Genomic DNA, 21,191 nt, shown 5'->3' on the forward strand with positions numbered 1-21,191 from the left:
ATCATGATATCAACTCTAATTAATTTTATATAGGTGCCTATCACATATTTAACGTTGTGAGACTCGGGATGATACCACTGTTAACAATATTACCTCATGGATGCAACGCATGGGTAAGCTGGCTGCTGGCTGCATTTTCAATGCCCAAGTGACAGGAGCTCTTGTTGTAGCATTATCAGCATGGGAGCAAGATTAAGCTCAAGTGAAAAAAAAGCTGCTGATGACATTGTGATGACAGCCCTAGCACACACATGGGAGAACTGACAACTAATATCATGTTCATTCACATGCTCCCTATCTTTGTATGGCAAAACATACTTGTCCATCAAGGGTACTTACTAACGGTCTCGATAGCGTTCACCCAGAATTATGTGCATTGACTATTTATATATTGTGCTTTCTGGAGGCTGCCATCTTGGAGGATTCTGCAGATAGCGTCTCCCACAGTTATGGTCCCACACCTGAGCAGCGTCATGATTTTTGTTTTGCACTGGTGTGAGACTTAAACTGGAGCAGACAGAGTTGGCAGCAGGCTGGCTTCCTCTCTGTTTGTCCTGTCACAATGTGCGTGGTGAACTGTCAACTTTTTAGTCTATCACACACAGCGTCCCGTACTCACTGAGAGTCAGGAGTTCATTATGAGATCATTGGCCAGATGGACTTACAGAGAGGTGTCAATAGCTCGACTGACACTGTAGCTGTCACTACAAAAACCACAGCGCTGTGTTTTTCAAACAGGACAGTAGAGTTGATTTTTGATTTTGCCAGTATGGTCCAGTGAAGGAGCTTAATCCGGTTTGACTTTATGCAAACCAGCTGAACCAGCATTTGTCATTCTAAAACGTTCTGGCAGAATTAAACAGTAGCCCACATTAGTAACCTGTATTGTCAGCGTCACAGAGCTACATCCAACATGCATTAGTAATAAGTACTATGACCTCGTGATTAACATAATATTGTATTTGTTTATAAATGGACTATCAGAGCCACTTTGTCTGACAGGCCATGCACAAATTATTGTGAGCCAAGGCAAGCAACATTAGGGGAAATCAATTAGAGCTGGAAGGCGGAAAGATGCTCATGGTGCACATTGTGTTTGTTAACTAGAAAGTTCATGTCTTTTTTGGGGTGATGAGATGAGACTTTGCAGGTAAAAGGTCATGGGAGTCTCTACAGTCTCATTCATGGGCTCTTTCTTATGATGTACCACTTGACAGCAGCTGGCCCAACCCTAGGACATGTAGTTTTTATGGGTACATTCATTTATATTAAAAGCATATTATATATCAGGGGCAGCGCTACGTGTCTTATAATCATCCACAAGAACAATGCTACAGGGCTTCGTAGTGTAATTTTCAGATCTACTGGAGGCGTGTGGTTGATATTCAACATTTGCACTCCATAATCCATCCTACTCTGAAGACCTCCGTGTTCAGTGCTCTCGGGGACACCACTACCTTCCCCACCTACACATGCAGAGATTAGAATATGCACCAGGGTCAGTTTAAATGAGTTAAATATGGACATGGTTTCCAGAGTGGGAGGGAGGTCAAGGCAACCTAAGAGAATGTTGAAGAGTGCCGGCAGTTTTATAATCAGTGAGTAGATAGTGGGTTCCCACACGCAAAGTGAGAAATTTGCCAGTAACTTTAATGTCTTTCTACGCATTTCACTTAGTCTCGCCTCTCTGTAATGCTCCAACATCTCTGTAAATATCAATCTCTGGTGATTGATTCTTGCTCACAAGGGGCAGATGGACATGCAGCAGGAGGCAGAATCAGAGTTGTGTTTCCATAAATAATTCCATGAATAATACATCAGGTTGAAAGAAGGAGAAAGAGTTTACCCCCAACCTCCAAAGATAAGGGTTGGGGGTAAAGAAATCAATAGCTGATTAAACTGCTCAGGATGCTGCACTGCCTACTGGGTATTTCTCTAAAGGAAAGCACCAGAACCCTTAACCTCATGTGCATTAAACACACAATTTGCGGCCAGGAAATAGCCAATTACGCCGTTTTACACTCACTCTTTACATGTCTTAAACATTTGGGAATTAGTTGTGCTTTGACTTGTTTGATCAGCCTGTCTTCACATATTAGTTCTGCTGAAATTATTTTCAAAGGGGGTTGTTAGCTTTTAATTGACTGTTACAGCTCTCACTCTGATGTTTATTGTTATTCTGAATGGTTGGAAACCAAGTGAAAATAATAAGTCTCACACTTCTAGCACACAGTGAAATGTGTCAACATCACATAAATCAGGGGTAATTATTTTAGTGTTGAATCAAGTATTTCAATGTGCTTTAAACCAGTTGATCTGTGTCAGATGCTTTGAATCACAGCTGATGTATTTGGTTGGACGTTCTCATTGACCTCACTTCAGCAGAGCACTCGACAGATGCTGAGGAGGACGAGGACGAGGAATAAGCATGCATTTTCATACGCACCAGGTGCTGGTTGTCATCATACATAATCAGATTCAAACTGGCTTACAGCACAGTGTGACAGCAGTGAGTCTGGCGCAGCAGAGCCACTGTGTTCTGAACAGAAATATTAACTAAAGGACGGTGAGTAGTGTTTTTTTTTGTTTTGTTTTGTTTTAAAGCTGTCTTACCCCCCAGCAGTTTGGACTGACAGTTGACAAACTCTGGTTTCCGCGCTGAGCTGTAGCGCTGGCAGGTGTGGTGAAGAATCTGGATGAAGGTGCACTTCTCTCCTGCTGAACCAGCAACCCACTGGTCAAATGCATTCTCAAACATCAGGTCAAACTCTGGACAGTCCTTGAAAGCAATGACAGTCAGAGGGATATGTGTGTCAGGGAAAAGGAACAGCTTTCAAGAAAAGAAATGGTGAAAGGGGGCATGAATAGTTATTTCCCAGCAAACACTGAAATGTTAAATGACCATTGTTTGAACGTCCAATCGTAACGTCCTGTTATTGTTAAATAAATGGTTCCAAAATCAAAGTGGCACCAACATCTGGGACATTACTCAGCCCTCAGCTGGACATCCTTCCTGAGCATCCTAGCAACATCAAAAATTGACATTAACATGAACAAATAATAACCTACGATGACTCACACAGGTCTCTGGGTGAAAATCTTGTGCTGTGCACAGTCATCCACCACATCTGTCTATCTACGTGGACTTTGCCGCTCTTTATACTATGTCACCTGACTTTCTGGCAAAAAGCCCAGGAAGCAAACTTCTCACAAGTGCGACCATAGACAGCTTGGATTAAGCTTTTTGGCTCTTCCAAGCACGCCCGGTAATTTGTTTTAATTTATATAATTTATCATTTATATGAAGATGTACATAGCTAGCATGAACATGTTTTTCATATATCAAAAATGGATGTTGAGTCTTTATACTTGGAGTGGATGTCACAATGTGGCCGTCTGATTGCGACCATTTCACAACCAAACAAATAAATTGACAATAGTCTATTAAATTATTTATGTTAAACAGCATTTTATTATCAAATGTTGTATTAAAAAAAAACGGAGAAACACGCTGTTTCATTGCAATCATATAATCAATATCTCCCAATTTGTACGCGAGTGTGAGAGTGGGCCATTACTGGAAGTGAAAACAGGCCCCCATTCTCACTCTGAAGTTGTCAAAATCCGGCACTTGGGCAGTGACTCGCGGCATCAGAAACTAACAAAAAAGGCGTCCTTTAACGTCGGCATGAGTTGACGTTATATTTTACCGGCGCCCGGCAACATCAGGGGGAAACATTGCGGGACAAGGACGAAAGTTAAGGCAGTGAAAGCGCGATTGGGGCGGGCCGGAGGGGTAGTGGATGGGTTCAACAAACATTTTCACCCGAGAGAGTGGTGTTCGCGTCCCCGTAAGAGTCTAAAGCCAAACCTTGTTCTTTATTCCTAAATCTAACCACATGCTTTTGTTGCCTGAACCCAACCACGTGTTTGTTGTTGAAGGAAAAACAATGTCAATTTGCGGTGCTGTACCGACGTAGTGCTTTTATTTTGAAATAGACTGTATGTAAAGGTTAAATCTCCTGTGAAAACGCAAGTGTATCTGAAAGAAGACAATGCATGTAACGGGCAGAACTTGACACGGTGTCTCAAAATGTCAACAACCAATACAGCCAGGGTACCTTGCACGCCGTATGTGGATATGGAAAGTCCATGACCAAACATCAATATGTGACAAGGTTGGAGTGAGAATGTGTTGGAAACACCGCCACCATCTAGTTGTCTAGCTCATAACTGTGTTGAAGTATTTGGTGTCCGACGGGGACCATTTCTGCCGAGAGACACGACATCAATGCCCCCCCCCCCCCCCTCCAAAAAAGCAATGATTGAAGGGGAATCTAAAGGACATACTTTGTTCGGGTCGATGCCGTTGACCTGCCGTAGCTGGTCGATTGTCCACTGCGACCTTTTTACGAAGGCAGACGATCCTTGGAACTGCTTCACCTTGGTGATGGATACATGGGAGGGTTTCTTATTCGTCACTGTAGAAACAAAAACAACAACACACCAGATAAGATTTAACGCCAACATTAAATTCCAGTATATGAGTTTCTTGTCTATCTTGTAGCCCTGATGTTTATGGTATGGCTAGAGAGGTTTGGATTAGGATAAATGGACAGTTCAGGTCACAAGGTGAGGAGTATTAGAGTCAAGCATAAGTACAAGCTTCCTTCTGTGGGCGGCAGAAACAAAAGCATCCATTAACAATGGACATTTCACTTTTGGAGCCAAGAGCAACAGAGGCCCCGATAACATTTCCTATGAGAAGACAGCCTAACCATGAACAGACGAACCCTGCAAATGTGGATTTAGCTTTTAAATGAATCCTGCCAAATTGTGCACAGTAATGTATACAGTATAGTGTGCAGTGTGTTTCTGTTGCATTCCAGCTATATAAGGAACATTGTTTCCACACCACTGAGCAAAGAACATAAACACATAGTTATATTGTTCCTGTCAAAGCAGAAATTGTTGAGCATTTTTACACCGCGCTGGACACAACTCATTTCTCATGAAGAAAGTGATGTATTTCTTCTCTTGCACTGCTGACTAAATCTAACGGGTAACAAATTACACTGCGTTCAAGCATGGAGGTATTACCGTTTAAACAAGTCACAAGAGAAAAAAGGACATAATGATAGCACAAATCAACAATGGCTTTACATTGTGCTCCCATTACAATCATTTCTGTAGGTGTTGTGGTGGTGCAATAACAATGATGCTTAGCTGCACAACAATAAGGGTCCATAACGTTTCAGATCCAGATAAAAAGTATGTTGCTTGCATATTCTGAGGCATTACCTGTGTAATTTGGGATATGATCCAATGAGCTTTTTCAGCATCCAGTAATACTTGCTCTGCTACCTGACACTTAGTCTGTTATCGACATGTTTTTCATTGCTATGCTGTTTTATGTCCATACAGCAGTTTGTAACTGTTAATCAAAGGTGTTAAATAGTCATTATTATCATTATTATTATAGTAACATTTGATAAAATGTAACATTTATGAATAATAGGGATGCGCATGATTAGTCAACTAGTCAATTAAAGGTTTCTACTCTTTCTAGCTGACCCCAGAAATACTGGTTGGTTAACCTTATTATTAAGATATCTACAATTCTGCAGCTGTCCCCAGACGTTCAGTGTGGAAAGTACAGTATGTCCAAGCCTCACACACACTTGCACTGGTGCTGGCTTGATATCTTCTTGCTAGGCTGAATGAGAAATGCTCTAGGGCACACTAGAGATCCTGAGAAGCCTCAGGTGTGTGTATGTGTGTGTCTGTGTGCCAATTTGTGTGCACACTCATCCATGAGAGAGTTACTGCATGGGTGTGCATGTGTTGAGCTTTTGGAAATGAGTCAGGATGTTAATTACTCAGTACATAAATAATATTTGTTCACTTTTAATTAATAAGATGTTTTGTTGGACAAGGTTCATACTGCACAGTGCAAAGTGCCACACATTTTAGCAGCATTTAAAATAGGATTTTGAAAAAATGTTATTAACAATGTGCTCTTAATACACATGGTGTTTTTTGGACAATGTTAATTCTCCCTACAGATTAAGTTGTCCCCATTTTTGATTGTTTTCAGAGTGGTTTCTTACTTAGTCTAAGCTTAAACTTCCATTTAAACGTCAGGTGTTTTAAGTCCTTTGCACACTGAGACCATTTTTTTTGTCTAAAATTGTCGCATGTCTAAAAATAAATACAACCTCACGTTGTATCAATCATGTTTGCGCACAGAGTTCATCATTAAAATTAAAAACACGTTTGAGTTTTCTGCATTTTTCACATCCGTCAGAAGTCTCTAGAGATGTTCGACCAAGAATAAGTGAAGAAAATGTGCTGCCAGGACACAGCTGCAACAAGATAGAGGGGCACAGAAATCATTTCATAACTCATACAGCTCACTGTCAACAAGTATTATAGTAATTTTCAGGTGGATGATGAAGAAGAGGAGGAGAATGTGGAGGACAGTTCCGCCCCTTCATGCAGCTGCAGTGCCAAATGCAAGAAAGAGAGGGAGTGATGTCAGCCAGATAGGTAACTCCAGTGGAGAGAGGCAAAGGAGGACATTTTCACAACGAATACAACAATAAAATGCATCGGACTCAGTGTGCAAGGTTTCTGAGCTTCACGATTTTTTGTGGGGATTAGACTCATCAGGAGTCATTAGGAGCATCCCTAATTAATAACTATGGTGTTTCATCATCATTATTTCCTCAGTTTAGCTCCACTTGCTCCAGCGTTACAGTTCACACCTATTCCCACATATATGTGTTTGACTCTTCCTGTAAAGAGATCAGCACAACCATATGTTTACAGAGCTCACAGTTCTATCATGTGTCTGAACTGCTGGATGTGTGTGTAGCTGGATAGTGAAATCCTTTTGTACTTCTGAGGGGCATCGTGTCCCGTGTTGCTTTTTTAACCCCAGCAGTCAACCTCTGCTTCCGCTTTCCTATGTTTGCCATTGTATCATCTCAGAAAGAGGAGGAAGTGCTCGGGTGACTTTCACTGCTGTTGCTCTTTACTCTGCTTGTTATCGCTCCAAAAAACTGCCAGCATCCCTGCTGGCTGCCATGTGACATTCTGCCTTTTGTTCAGGGTTGTTTTGTGAAACATCTGACACGCCTTTCTCTGGGAAAGATTTTGAGAATATAGGTAGGGCTGGATGTTACATCAGGTGATACATGCAGTAAGTGAATTCCCCTGAGAGGAGGGATGTTTGGATACGTTTTGTGTATCCATTTAGACAGCTGCTGTTAATACTTGAGGCACTGACCTAAGGTTGCAGGGTGGGACAGAGAGAGACAGATACAATACAGCCCGACTGGCAGTCATTTCTTTCTAATCTTCCTTTGACAATTTATTTTTATTCCAACAGACAGCCACAACCATGACAAACAGATGAAGTGAGTGATCAGATCTGTCTCGGGTCACGCAGAGGGCTAATGGAAGCTCCAGAAAACAGAAAATTTCATAAAGGAGACGACAGCTGGATGTAATGAACCTGCGTGTTGAGGGGTAGGAGTCTAGAAACTGAGGTCACCCAATTCGCAGCGAGAATAATTTGTCTCTGAGCTGCATTTGTGTCAGATGATACACTATAACACAGAAGCGCTACCTCCCCCAAACTGATGAAGTAGAGAAGAGGTTATATTGCTCTCACTTGAGAACTGGTAGCTGAGAAATACAAGACTAGTAAAGTATCAATGCAGCTAGTAAAATCCATCATTCATTGTCATCTCCATCTAGCATAAACAGGCAAGAGCCATGTTTTACAAACGGTAAAATCCCCTATTGAGAAGCATATTGCAATATGCTGTCTTTATGTACAAAGACTGCTTCTAAAACTCGAACATATCAGCACATCCCACATGTCTTTAATGGTAAAATGCTACATTTATGAAAAGACCAAATTCGGAAAACCAAAACAGGATATATGTTTACATACCCCGCATCAAATTCAGAATATTGTCATATACGGAGTAACAGTTGAATACTAGTGTGTATGTAGACGTAGTCAGTGATGGACAGTAGCAGAATATCCTCAGATTTCACTTGCGACAACCAGTGAATGTTTGGCATTTCCGTAGAATAAATTACTCATCCATCAATTGTTTCAGCTCAGTGCTCTGTGAAAAAAGTGTACCCTGCCTTCCAATCAAGCGGAATATGCCAAGCTGTGCACAAGCTCCAAATGTGTTTGCTTATCGCAAAATCACCGCAGGGGGATGACAGATCACGAATCACATACAGAAAATACAGTAGTTTTACTTTGGCAACCACTCATAGGAAGAATCACCAGTTGTAGTCTTGGCGCCTACAGCACACTGTAAAACATGATAGATGGGAAACAAAGATGATTATGAATGAGTTTGACCCCCCGAGCTTGAGAGGCTTTGAGTGACACATTCCTGCATTACAATATTCACTGTCATATCACCAGCTTTGTAGTGAGCGTTCTTTCAAAACAATCACGCTGACTCCAGGGTTGGAAAGACAGTTGCATACAGTAACACAAGAAATGCATAATAAATTATCTGTTCCTCACATGTGGAAGGAAATTTAGTCCATGTTAAGTCACAGTCTGGTCGGGCAGTTCGGCAACTTCTTTTTTTTTTTTTTTGTAGTTAAATCTCAAGGGTTTGAGTGACAGTAGCTCTGTCGATAGGGAACCAGAGGGTCGCTGGTCGACGTCCCCATACGGACTGGTAGCTGGAGAGATGCCTTGAGCGAAGCACTGAACCCCCAACTGCTCAGGGCGCCTGTCTAATACAGCCCCCACACTCTCACTGACATCTCTCCATTTAATGCATGTATAGGTCCTGTTTGTGCATGTGTGTATTTCAGGCCTGTGTATATATGACAACAGTGAAAAAAATTGACTTTCCCCTCAGGGATTAATAAAGTATATCTTCTTCTTCTTCTTCTTCTTAACTGTCGCATTGCATCCCACAAAACCTCATGTGGACAATCAGGCTTCTCTGTTAAAGGTGGAAAACCATGAAACTGAAAATGCAATACAATTTTAATGTTTTTAACTGAGGTATTAAATCATGGCTCAAGGAGAAACAACATTGTTATGTTTCAGTATTTTGTGTTTTATGGGGATGTATTTCTGTGTATGGATTTGTTGCTATATCCATTAGGGGTGGGTGATATGTCTTGAAAATTAGATCCCAGTATTTTTTACGCTCTATCTTGATACACAATATATATATAGAGATATTTGGCTGTCGGAATTACTATTGTTTTTTTACAGAAAAATATTAACACAACGATATTTCTGATAAATAATCAGCAATAAAGCGGATTTAACGACTAAATAGGTGAAGGCAATCATTAAAACAAATAGAAAAGTCTGGTAAGTTGATACATTTACATCACTAAACTGTAATGCAGCCTTTAAAATCAGGGAAGAAAACACTATACGATATCCAAAATCGAAGATGATATATAGTCTTGTATCTCAACAACAATATAATATCTTCGTATTGCCCAGCCCTAGTATTCATGCAGATTTATTTGGGGTATTTGTGAATGTATTTTTGTGTATGTACTTGTGGATAAATTCTGATTTATTTCATTTTTTTTGTTTTTTTTCCTATTTTACCTTTTAAAAGGCCTTCTGCAGACAGGTGTTGCAAATTGGTATTTTGCTGCAAACACTTAACACAACACACCTGTTTCTTAGGCATACATGTACAATTCCAATGTCCCAAGAACCAGTCCTTTATTCCCCATGCCATACAGGCAATGAAAACAGAATGACTGTATCAGGGAATACTACTACTTTTTATAAGACGTGCTCTCCCTTTCTATTTATATAACTTATTGCTCCTACCTACCTATTTGCACTATTGTGTCATATATATACTGTTAAAGTCTATGTTATACTGGTGTACTGTGTTAGTTGTCTGTATGTACTTTTGATTTTTCAGAGAAGCCAAAGACAAATTTCCACTGAGGTGGACAATCTGTCTATCCACCTATCCATCTATTCATCTGACTGTGATGTCCATAAAAAAAACAAACTACACCAAATTAAAACTATGACATGACACTGAGAGCTAGCAGCTGAATGCATCAGTGAATCTGTGAAAGAGACAAGCTGTCTCAAGGCCACCGAGCTAAATCGTCAGCACATCACAACACTGAGGTCTTAATCAAACTGCCAGACACCTTTGAGTCTCTCAAATCAATTTCATATTCAGCTGTTGACTCCCATCTTGTCTGAGTTGCTCCCCTGCATATTAAACAATTACTGAAAGTTGGAGTAGATGGCTTTATTCAAACAGCAATCAAGGAGACGACAGTGGAAAAATGTGTGCTCAAGTTCGTCTGCTAAAACCGCGAGTTGATCTCATGATCAGTCCAAAGAGTGAGTGATAGTGTGTGTGTGGAGAAAAACTGAATTTAGAGAAGTCAAAGTAACGACAGGAGCAAGCTGGGATACAACCACTGATGACAGGGGAGTAAGAAATTTGTTTCACATCATTAAACATGCTGACATTATACTTCATTTTATCAGTGTTTACAACCAGTGACACAGTAGGCTTCCATTTAAGATTGTATCTTGTCATGCTGTTTATAGACTACTGTTAAGCCAGACGACAACACCCCGACCACCACTGCTCCATGTATCATTTTAATATGAGTGGTCATGATGCTGACAAGCTTCACGTTGAGATTAAGATTCACAGGCCAAAGTTCACTGAGCTTGAACTCCTGCACAGAGAGACAAAGATACTAAGACCCTTCCTGTACATGAGCGGAAGTGGATCAAATGTGAAACTGAAATGTGACACACTTTCCTGACTTGTTTCACATTTACAAAGCAAACATAACAATCACAATTGCTCCCCGAACACAATGTTAATGCATAATAAACTTTATGAGAATGAGCAAACGCTACTTGGCCACATAATACATCTCGAAACGAGGAAAAGCCCACAACCACTGAGAGGCTGCCAAAGCCATTGTTTCCATGTGGGCTGTCAGAGGAAGGCCACGGAAGGGGTTCCTGTCCTGCTCCTTTCTCATGCTCTGATGGTGACATCCTCTCACTTCCTCCAGTGGATCAGTCCCTTGTTGTGCTTGGCTATGCTCGAGTGCTTGCGGCCTGAGAGAAAACTCATACTGTACTAGTCGTAGATATCGCAGAGGAAACCTTTTTGGGATCAACTTTGCCTAAAGGAAATATTATCACAGTTGTGGTTGTTCAGAGAGAAATTTGAGCACCAGCGAAAGCAGTAATGACACATATGATCATGTGAGAACTGCAGGTTGTCGATTATTTGTGAAAATGTTTAATAGTGCAGTATGGAAACAAATCCAGTCAAACCAATGCTATAGGAACAACTATGGGATTCAAACATTAGAGCTTGCCAATGAAACCACGAGAGCTAACAGAATATAAGGACCACCCGAAAAGGCATAACATTAATACCCTCCTATCCCTGATATAATACAACTTAATCCTCAAGTCAACACTGATGCTTATCAAAAGTCTCCATCCACAAGCCAGAAATATGATATACGTCAGTATTTTGGGCCATCCGAGTGGAGATATGAAAATCCAAAACCACAGGATAACAAAAGATCACATCAGATATGGAAGATAGTGTGTAACTGTGCAGTCAGGGAGGCACCATGTTGCCCTTGGAATGACTCAGTTGTTCCAAAACAACAATCTGCTAAGAAGAAGTAATTCACAAAATTAAAGTGCAGAGGATTATACAATATACACCAGGGCAGTCATTTTTTTTCTCAAACTTGATTAAACAAGTTTGAAATGAAATTGAAAACGCACACAAAATTGGTACTCCAAACATAATTCTCCAGTTCCTGAGTCTGAAATTCGGTGAGCTGTTACTGTCTCACAAGCACGTGTGGCCTGTGATGTCCATCCGTCTATAGAAAGAGCAAGTCTCTTATCCTTTAGTAAAGTCTTTATGTTTTCCTGTGTGGTGTCATACAGATACATTTTGATAGTCTGATGCCATTTGGAATTTAATGTCATGGCTCCAGAGATCCTGACACCATCTACTGAAACAATTCCAATGGGCCAAATATCCTTAATCTTGCTGCCTTAGCAGTGATGTTCTTTTTAGAGGAGGGGGGCCTGCTGAAGTGTGACTCCTACCTTTAGTAGGTGAGTCCGCAGATTTGTTGTTGTAGTAGAGTCAGACAGATGCATTCAAGTCCCATCTTTAGTGGAGAACCCAAAATACTTCCACACACTGCTCCTGAGTTGCTTTGGTGTCATAACTGCCCGCTCAGGATGGCTTTGCCTGCTAGTATCCTTCATTTTCCGAGCAAACTACAGCTTCACTAGCTAAAGTTTTGTTGACTGATAGGTCAAGAGGGCATGCAACAGGTCCAGTTGACAGTAAAAAAATTTGAGCACCCCCTGCTGGATCACATGCCAACCTACTTCAAAGGGTCTGCTGGTTTATAGACTGTATATTTTGAATTTGAAAAGGTCATTACAGTTCAACTTAGGGATGCACGATAATATCAGCACATTATCGATATCGGCTGATATTGGCTTTGAAGTGAACTATCAGAATCGGCCAACATGCATTTTCCTTTTTTGCACAATGTATGACTATCACATACATTGAAAAGCATTCAGTTTCACATCTCCATCTGCTGGTGGGCTATCATTAGAAGAGCATGCATACATAATATGATGTTAATTCCACTACAGAAGACTTGATGATCACTAAAATTAGGTGGGAAAAAAGTGGATATATCAATACTGGTATCAGTTATCTGCAAAATAAGTTGTCATATATCGGCATTATCGATTGTCGGCACAAAATCCAAGTTCATCTATTAAAAGCGTTCAAACCACTGGTTGAATCCTAAACACAAAGTGACAACCTTAATAAACACACTACACATGTACACACACAAACTGCACAGCTTACATGTCAAGCCAACATAAGCTGACATCTTGGAAATCACAGGTATAGTGCATACAGTTTGTGTGTGTGGTCAGTACTGCAGCTTCTACTAGTGTTACCCAACAATCCACTAACTGCTTTTCAAAATATAAATTCACTTATTCCCGTGTGCCACAAGATAGCTAGGAGCAAGACTTATCTTACTTCAGGTGTCTTGAAAAGCAAATATGAAAACTTTACTAAACTTTGTATTGGCAATCTGTGATTGTGTTGCTCAACAGATTTTCATGTTTGTATTACAATTTCTGAGTTTCAGTTTGAGGATACTCTGTTAGTCAAGCTTAAAAGATGAAAGTATGTTTTTTAATCTTCTGATTCCCATCTGTCCTACTTCAAAGAAGCATTTCACAGCCTCTATCTCAACCAGGTGGGCTGAGGATCTCTTGACAAATCAGACCCCCTCAGTTAGCAGTCAACTGGCTCTGTGCTCCCGTGGTAAGTAGACACCGTTGCCATGGCAATCTCATTTGCATGGCACAAGAGACACCTGAGAAGAAGGGGCTGGCACCTGGCCAGGTTCATACAAGGACAGCGAGCTAGGACAGTGAGCTCGGACGGTTTACACACGATTTTGACTCCAGGCTGGATTATAATCATCGGAAACTCAAAGTCATTTGGATATCATTAAGACAGTAGGAAGTGCTCATAAAGTGCTAGGCTACAAAGAACTGTGTACTGCTGTTTGTTTGGCTTGGCTGGGGGCCAGAAATGACCTAAAGGGATCATATGTATATGGACAAATTAAACGGCTGAGTCCATATGAATCATTATCAGTCTCATGCAACAAATGCTTCTAAAATGCAGGCAAACTCAAATGTTAGAATTAAAATATGAAGAGGGGAACAAATAAAACAAATCTAAAGCTTAGGCGGGATCTAGTTTTTCATACGAGACTAAGAATTTTCCTAGATGACCAAAAGTCGTCATTTAGGGCCAATGGTTTGAGTTGAAGGTGTGAGAAAGAATAGTATCAGTAACATTGTTAACACTGTGCTACATTACAGAGAAATACAAAACCGTACTAATGAACCTTCATTAATATAGGCCTGTATTTTATCTACAAGTGCACGTCACACACTGAGCGAGCCTGACCCTGTCGGCAAAGCAGTAATGATTGTGCTAAGTGGCTAATGGGCATGTAGCTACTTCCATGTTTCAGATGATACGTCATGTTTGTAGTCGACCAGTGAAGATGAGTTTACTTATCACCTTGGGTTCGTCCTTCACCTTCTCAAAATGATCCCACACTTTGGATTTCCTGCCCGACATGTTATTAACTAGCCTGTGGAATAACCGCAGGTACCAGTCCTGGAAATTAGGGGCCGTACACATGTCATGTCTTTACTTGTCTGGAAAACACGAGGCCGGGCTCTTAGCACTACTCTCGTGCCTTTTTTGTGCCAGCTTTCAAGAGCGCAGCAGGAAGCAACGGCCTATTGTCCATTGGACAGGTGTAAAGCTCTGGGTAGCCCTGCACTAAAATCATCAACTTCTCCGTATTTATCAGACTGAATATTTACAGAAGAAGGGAAAGATATCTGTCAGTCTGTCTGACTGCTGAGCGTGGCCTCTTCCTGTGCCTGTCCTTTCAAATTTAGGTTTTGATTTATTTTGACAAGGCGCAGCTTCTAATAGAGTATTACTTTTTTTTGTTTGTTTGTTTATTTGCTGACTAATGACCTTTCTGGTCGACTAACATCTGGTCAACTATTAGGGGCCAGCCCTAATTAAAAATCATACCACTGGGATTTCTAAATACCCTGGCAAAGCCTCATGCCATGACATCGCCCAAGCCTAATGCTGCATTTACATGAAATCAGGCAGATGGTAAACAGCAGATGGACAACACCTTCTGGATGGCACGGGAAAAACAAACAGTCTGACAGAATGGCAGGACAGAAAATGAAAGTAGAACATGAGTGGAACGCTATAGCTTCATAAGCATTTCTCTGTTATGTAGATGATGTTTCAGCCCTCAGGCCTTCTATGATCAACAATCATACATGGCAGTAAAAAGAAACACAAATGGTGATACTGTACTGTTTTTACAAAGAATGGAATAAAATATGTTAAATCAAATTATTTTGTGTTGTGTGCCCAGCAATTGTTCAGACTGCCTGTGTTTTTTTACCATGTGTGAATGAGCTACACAAGATTAGGCTGTAAAATTCCATTGCAGAGGACGGCAAGAAAGGTAAAATATCTTAACTTTGAATGACAATGCCATCCACCATTACTGTTGCCAGTATTCTCTGCTGGCCTCATCTAATTTTACCATCCTGTTCTCATCCACTAAAATGATATCCAGTTTGCCATTTACCGTCTGCCTGATTTCACATGAAGGCAGCATAATAAACATTTATGCCAGTACCCAACTGGACTTTAACTTTAGGAAGTTATCTTCTGCTGTGTCTTTCACTTATTACAAAAGAAGAAACCGTAAATGACACAGTGGTTTTAGGAAAGATCAGATGAGTTCATGTGATTTAGTAAAAGATTATGCAGAATGCTTTTATCATTTTATGCAAAAGCCTGTGTTAAATGAGTCAGACTTCACAGATGACATACTGCCTACTTCATGGCCCCATCTCTTGAGGTAAAAAACAACAACCACCTGAAATGATATCCTGCTATATTTATTGGTTCGAGGATGCTTTAGTATCTTAGTAACAAGGACAGTGTCATGCAAGGTAAACATTCAAACAGTTTGCCTTGCAGGTTGAATTTTGCGGCGTGTTATTAGAGCCGACGTCTGAGGGCACGTCTAACACTTTTCACTGTCTGGGTCTATGATTACAGGTCTATTTTAAAGCTGCCCCCACTCTGCTTGAGCTGGAACACACTGTTATCTTCAGAAAGAAGCTGTCACTGCAATGAACCACTGGCACTGGCTAGACTCGCAACAACACCCCAGAACAAAAGCCTCTACAGTCTATTCATGGGGTCGAAAACACAGTGGCTGCTGTGTACGGGGCCTCGTCAGATAGGATGGTGCCCATGCAGTGGCAAGGCACTGATAGTAAAGGGGAGTGCATATGCCATGGTGGATAATAACTGCAGAATAGAGATCAGTCTCGTGCAACCCATGGGAGGAACAAGTTGCTCACACAACAGATACTATTAGCTTAACACACCAACACCAACAATGGAGTAGGGCATTGTACGTCCTCATGCAACAATGGAACATTTACTAAAGACCATGACAAAGCAGCTGTAGTAAATCTTACAATAAAACTTAGTATTATCAACTTTGTTTGATTTTCATCATGTTCACATTAATCCTTAATGCCGAAAGATCTTTATTCCATCAAAGAGTTTTAATCAGCGAGCAGCAGACTTTTACTTTAATCACTAAATGACAGGTTTTGCAAATTCTCAACAGAACAAAACCTTCAGAATATTTGACAAATTAAGTTGTCTGTCACAGGCTGGCTGACAATTGTGCAAGATTATACAAGGAAAAGTTCCTTATGCAGTTTTTTGTTTGTGTAATGCCACCTTGGAGTGTGTTGTCATTTGATTAAAGCCACCGTAGTTTTGAATTTAGTGACTAACAGCCCCTAAAAACAACAATCATGCACAGCTGCCAATAGCTGTAAACCCTCACAGTGGGAATATGCATGGGGTACTGCTGAAATGACTTAAACACCAGGAGACTAGGAATTACTGCGGAAAAAGAAATGTCATTTTCACATTAAATAAAACCAAACTTGCATCTTTGCATTTTAATTAACCGAACACTGACTGACACAGCGCTGATATAACCTCATGCTCGCATCATTTTCTAACCATATGTTCAGCATAAAACCAGTCTGTCTGTTTAAAAGTCAAGTCCCTCCTTTCATCCGAGTGCCCCTAAACAGTAAAGATTCAAAACCCAAATGAGCTTTTTAAAACATAGCTGCCTTTTGCCTCCAGTCACATCTGTTATCCATCCAATTATAACACTCACCCAAGGACAACACATTAAAAGGATTCTGGAGGCTTGACAAATCATGTGCGTAAAGCCGTCCAAAATGAAGACTCTCATTTAAAGCTCCAAATCTTCTTTAAGTTAAGTTCAAATCAAAGCCACTCAGAAATTATTTAATTAAAGAGTGGCTGAACTGAAATGTTTTTGTTATCTACTCTGCTTTTTGTTATTAGGCAAAGAGTTTCTGATTATCTCATTACATTTGTGGCAATACCATATATTGTAAATCTCAATATATGTATTTAAATCTAAGCTCTCTAAGTTTCTCTCTTATAGAGATCACAGTTAAACTGATCTTGACTTTAAATCATAAAACTTTAATCACAGCAGCTGAACTGTAACGTGGTAAGACAGCAACACTTTGGTTATAGGGTGATGAGATGCCCTGTTGACAGCTTGTGGGAGTGCAAACACGCTACTGATCACTGTGACATTTCCCCTTGATGTCTGACGTGTGGCGTGCAGGCTTGAGGAGTTGATTAATGAAGTAACATGAGGAGTAAAGTTATCACAGAGTAAAATGTTCAGAGCAGCAGTTAGTGAGAAGATGAAAGAGGAAAACTGAAGATGAAGGTCAGGTGGGAGATAAGGTTAAGAGAGTTAGAGGCAGTTGGAAGAGCAGGCTCAATGAATGGTGAGAGCTGTTAAACCTGTTAGCTCACTCAAAGGTTTCAACCTCCCAACAGTAGTTTATAGGGTCAACACGAGACTGCGTAATGACAAGTTAAATAAAGTAGTTATAATACAGTTAAATAAAATACTCTTACAATTAAGTTAAAAAAGTGTTGTTATAACAAAGTTAAATGTTCACAAGAATGAGACAGATGAGGTCACACAGACCTTGACCCTTCATCCTTGACCAAAGAAATCGAATAAGTTCATTGCTGAGTCCACGTGAACATTTGTTCCAAATTTGAAGAAATTCCTCTAAGGCATTCTTAAGATATCGCGTTCACGAGAATAAGACAGACAAGATCACAGTGACCTTGACCTTTGACCACCAAAAACTAATCAGTTCACTGGTGAGTCTAAGTGAACGTTTGTGCCAAATTTGAAGGAATTTCCTCAAGCTGTTCTTGAGATACTGCATTCACGAGAATAACACAGACAAGGTGACAGTGACCTTGACCTTTGACCACCAAAAACTAATCAATTCATCGTCAAATCCAAGTCAACCTTATGCCAAATTTGAAAAAAAACTCCCTCAAGGCATTCTTGAGATATCACGTTCACGAGAATAAGACAGACAAGGTCACAGTGACCTTGACCTCTGATCTATGACCACCAAAAAATAATCCGTTCTTCTTTGAGTCCAAGTGGATGTTTGTGCCAAATTTGAAGGAATTTCCTCAAGCTGTTCTTGAGATAATGCATTCACAAGAATAAGACAGACAAGGTCACAGTGACCTTGACCTTTGACCACAAAAAACTAATCAATTCAACCTCAAGTCCAAGTCAACCTTATGCCAAATTTGAAGAAACTCCCTCAAGGCATCCTTGAGATATCGCATTCACGAGAACAGACAAGGTCACAGTGATCTTGACCTCTGATCTATGACCACCAAAAAATAATCCGTTCTTCTTTGAGTCCAAGTGGATGTTTGTGCCAAATTTAAAGACTTTCCTCTTGAGGCATACTTGAGATACTGTGTTCACAAGATTTGATGGACGGATCGACAGAAGGACAACCCAAAAACATAATGCCTCCAGCCACAGCTATCACCGACGCGGAGGGATGAAAACCCACGCCTCACCTGCTGACACACTATCACTATCACCCAGCGGTCTGGGTGGGTGGAGGAGTGCGTGTGGCGAATCATGTTTGTAAGACTTTTTTTTTTCTTTTTGTGTCTGACAGAGGGAAAAGGCTATATTAGAGAGTAAGAGATCCCAAATGCCAAAGCTAGTGTCATGCCTGCATCTTACAAATGTGTCATGACTATTTATGTGCACGATATAGTCATTTCATACATCCTTTGTGGAACAAGAAGGAATACACTGACTATAAGTGATATATCGCCCGCCCCTTGTTTCATTTCTTGGAAAGCATCGTCATCGAATAACATGGTAAAGGAACCGGTCACGCTTTCCAAGAAGCGGCTCTTTGTGTTTCTCTTTCTTATCTTGCTTTCTGCTCCTGTGCACATCCAGGAAGGAAACACAAGGTCTCTTGTGAGAGGCCTGTATTCCACATTATGACCCCCTGAGCTCGTTCATCATCCAGTGCTCCGTGGACCACTTAATAACCCAGCTATTCAGGCTAAGCCCCAGCCCACATTGCAGACATTCTTCTAGAGCCAGACCCCATGGATACAAGGAAATATTTAATTACAAAGGGGCACCAACCTGAGACTCTCCCCTGCTTCGATACTAAAGCACAAACCTCCCATCAGCCTATCATAGCTCCCTGCTGGTCTTATAAAACCTGAATCGATTGTCTTTCCACATGACCCCAACAGGCTTAAAGGGTAACTTCGGTATTTTTCAACCTGGGCCCTTTTTCCCCATGTGTATGTGTGCGTATGATTCATAGGTACAACTTGTTCTAAAACTGGTTCAGTATTGAGGGAGGCGGATGCAGCCGGGAGCCGCGAAACAAGCTAAAACGGTAACAGGGGCAAATGCGTCCCGTTTAAGTTTGCGCATTAAAATTGCTTTTTTTCGCCACTGACCGGTTCAGATCGCCAGTGCTATCTCTGTAAATAGCATACTAAACATTTCCCTTACCCTTCACTTGCTCTGGGCTGTGACGTCATCTTGCGAGAGCTTTGCTTGTTGCCGGAAGAAAACAGAGGAGCCATGCAGAGCGCCGCTCCAAGCGGCGCTGGTTGTCCCGGAGTACAGCTGAGAGTTTTACTGCATCGATTGAAAACAATGGTTCGTGTTTGTGCTTATCCGAATTGCAAGAACAGGATGTTGTGCAACACCCCGTACAGCTTTCATAGGCTGCCTTTGTCGGACGGCGAGATGCTGAAGTTGTGGCTAGTTGTGTTACAAATGGATGCTAACACTCCTGTCTAGACACTGCGCCTTGCAGACCATCGGGTCTGCAGTGTTCACTTCTCCCAAGATGACTACTGCCAGCCAAAGAAGAGAAGACATCCAATCCCGAAACACCTCTTCCTCAAGAAAATGGCTGCCTCACAAGTAGAGAGGGCTACAGACACAGTGGAGCAAAGCTCTTGCGAGATGACGTCACACACAGCCCAGAGGTAAGGGAAACGTTTAGTATGCTATTTACAGAGATAACACTGGCGATCTGAACCGGTCAGTGGCGAAAAAAAGCACTTTTAATGCGCAAATTTATACAGGACGCATTTGCCCTCGTTACTGTTTTAGCTCCTTTCGCGGCTCCTGGTTGCATCCGCCTCCCTCAATACTGAACCAATTTTAGAACGAGTTGTACCTATGAATCATACGCACACATACACATGGGGAAAAAAATACCTAAGTTATCCTTTAAAGCTGAAGGTTACATTTTCATGAGTGTTTGTTGGCTGGTATTTCCTCATTTGAAAAAGTGGTAATAAATAAACACGAGGAAAGGTAAATGCAGCTATGTTGGAAAGATAACATGTAGATTAAATACAGAGTGGGGGATAAAGACAAAAAACTGAAAGTATGTAGTGTCATCATTACATTCTGCAGCACAAACTCACAGCTTGCCGTGGAAAGAGATAAAACACATCCAAAACCTTTTGCAAGTGCCAAAACTCTGGTGAGTGTTAATAAACGAAGACCTCATAACAACCTAATCTGGATACAATCACGCAACAGCGTGTGCCGGTATTTCAAACAGTCAAAACAAAGTGCATTCCTCAACACTTACTTCTTCAGGATGACCTAAACCGATGTGCCTCGAACAGGACTCTTTAAACCATAAACAACCTCTGTGTCAAACCTTGGTCACAAAGTACTAGAAAGAAATGATAAGAGATAACCTGTTTGTGAGCACATGATGAATGGTGCTGTTAGAACATTCAGATAAAGTCCAATATGTTGTTCATCACAGGAGCAAGACTGTACACTCCCTGTCTTACCAAAACCCTGAAACATCTCTCTAGGAAATATTTCAAAACACCCTGTTCATTATGACATTTTTCTTTTCAACTAAATCCAACTTGCTGTAATTGTATCCTGCTAATAAACCTCATTATTCATGGTTATTTTGGAGATCCAGCAGTATCGGTTTCTTGTCTGGGTGGTCTGGCTTTTGGATGTGTGATGTTAGCAAT

The 21,191-nt window shown here is 40.9% G+C and overlaps 1 protein-coding gene across 4 annotated transcripts in view; it reads right to left on the reverse strand.

Moving 5' to 3' along the window:
* stxbp6 (syntaxin binding protein 6 (amisyn)) overlaps positions 1-21,191 on the reverse strand; it is a 92,247-nt gene that overhangs the window by 14,774 nt on the left and 56,282 nt on the right. For all 4 annotated transcript variants that reach the window (XM_033642896.2, XM_033642895.2, XM_078175100.1 and 1 more), the window contains 2 exons: positions 4,351-4,481; positions 2,614-2,779 (listed from right to left, as the gene is read on the reverse strand). In XM_033642896.2, the coding sequence (XP_033498787.1) occupies positions 2,614-2,779; positions 4,351-4,481 (297 nt within the window). The remainder of the gene's footprint in view (positions 1-2,613; positions 2,780-4,350; positions 4,482-21,191) is intronic.

Source organism: Epinephelus lanceolatus, chromosome 15 (genome assembly GCF_041903045.1).
Source record: "Epinephelus lanceolatus isolate andai-2023 chromosome 15, ASM4190304v1, whole genome shotgun sequence".
NCBI classification, from domain to species: Eukaryota; Metazoa; Chordata; class Actinopteri; order Perciformes; family Serranidae; genus Epinephelus; species Epinephelus lanceolatus.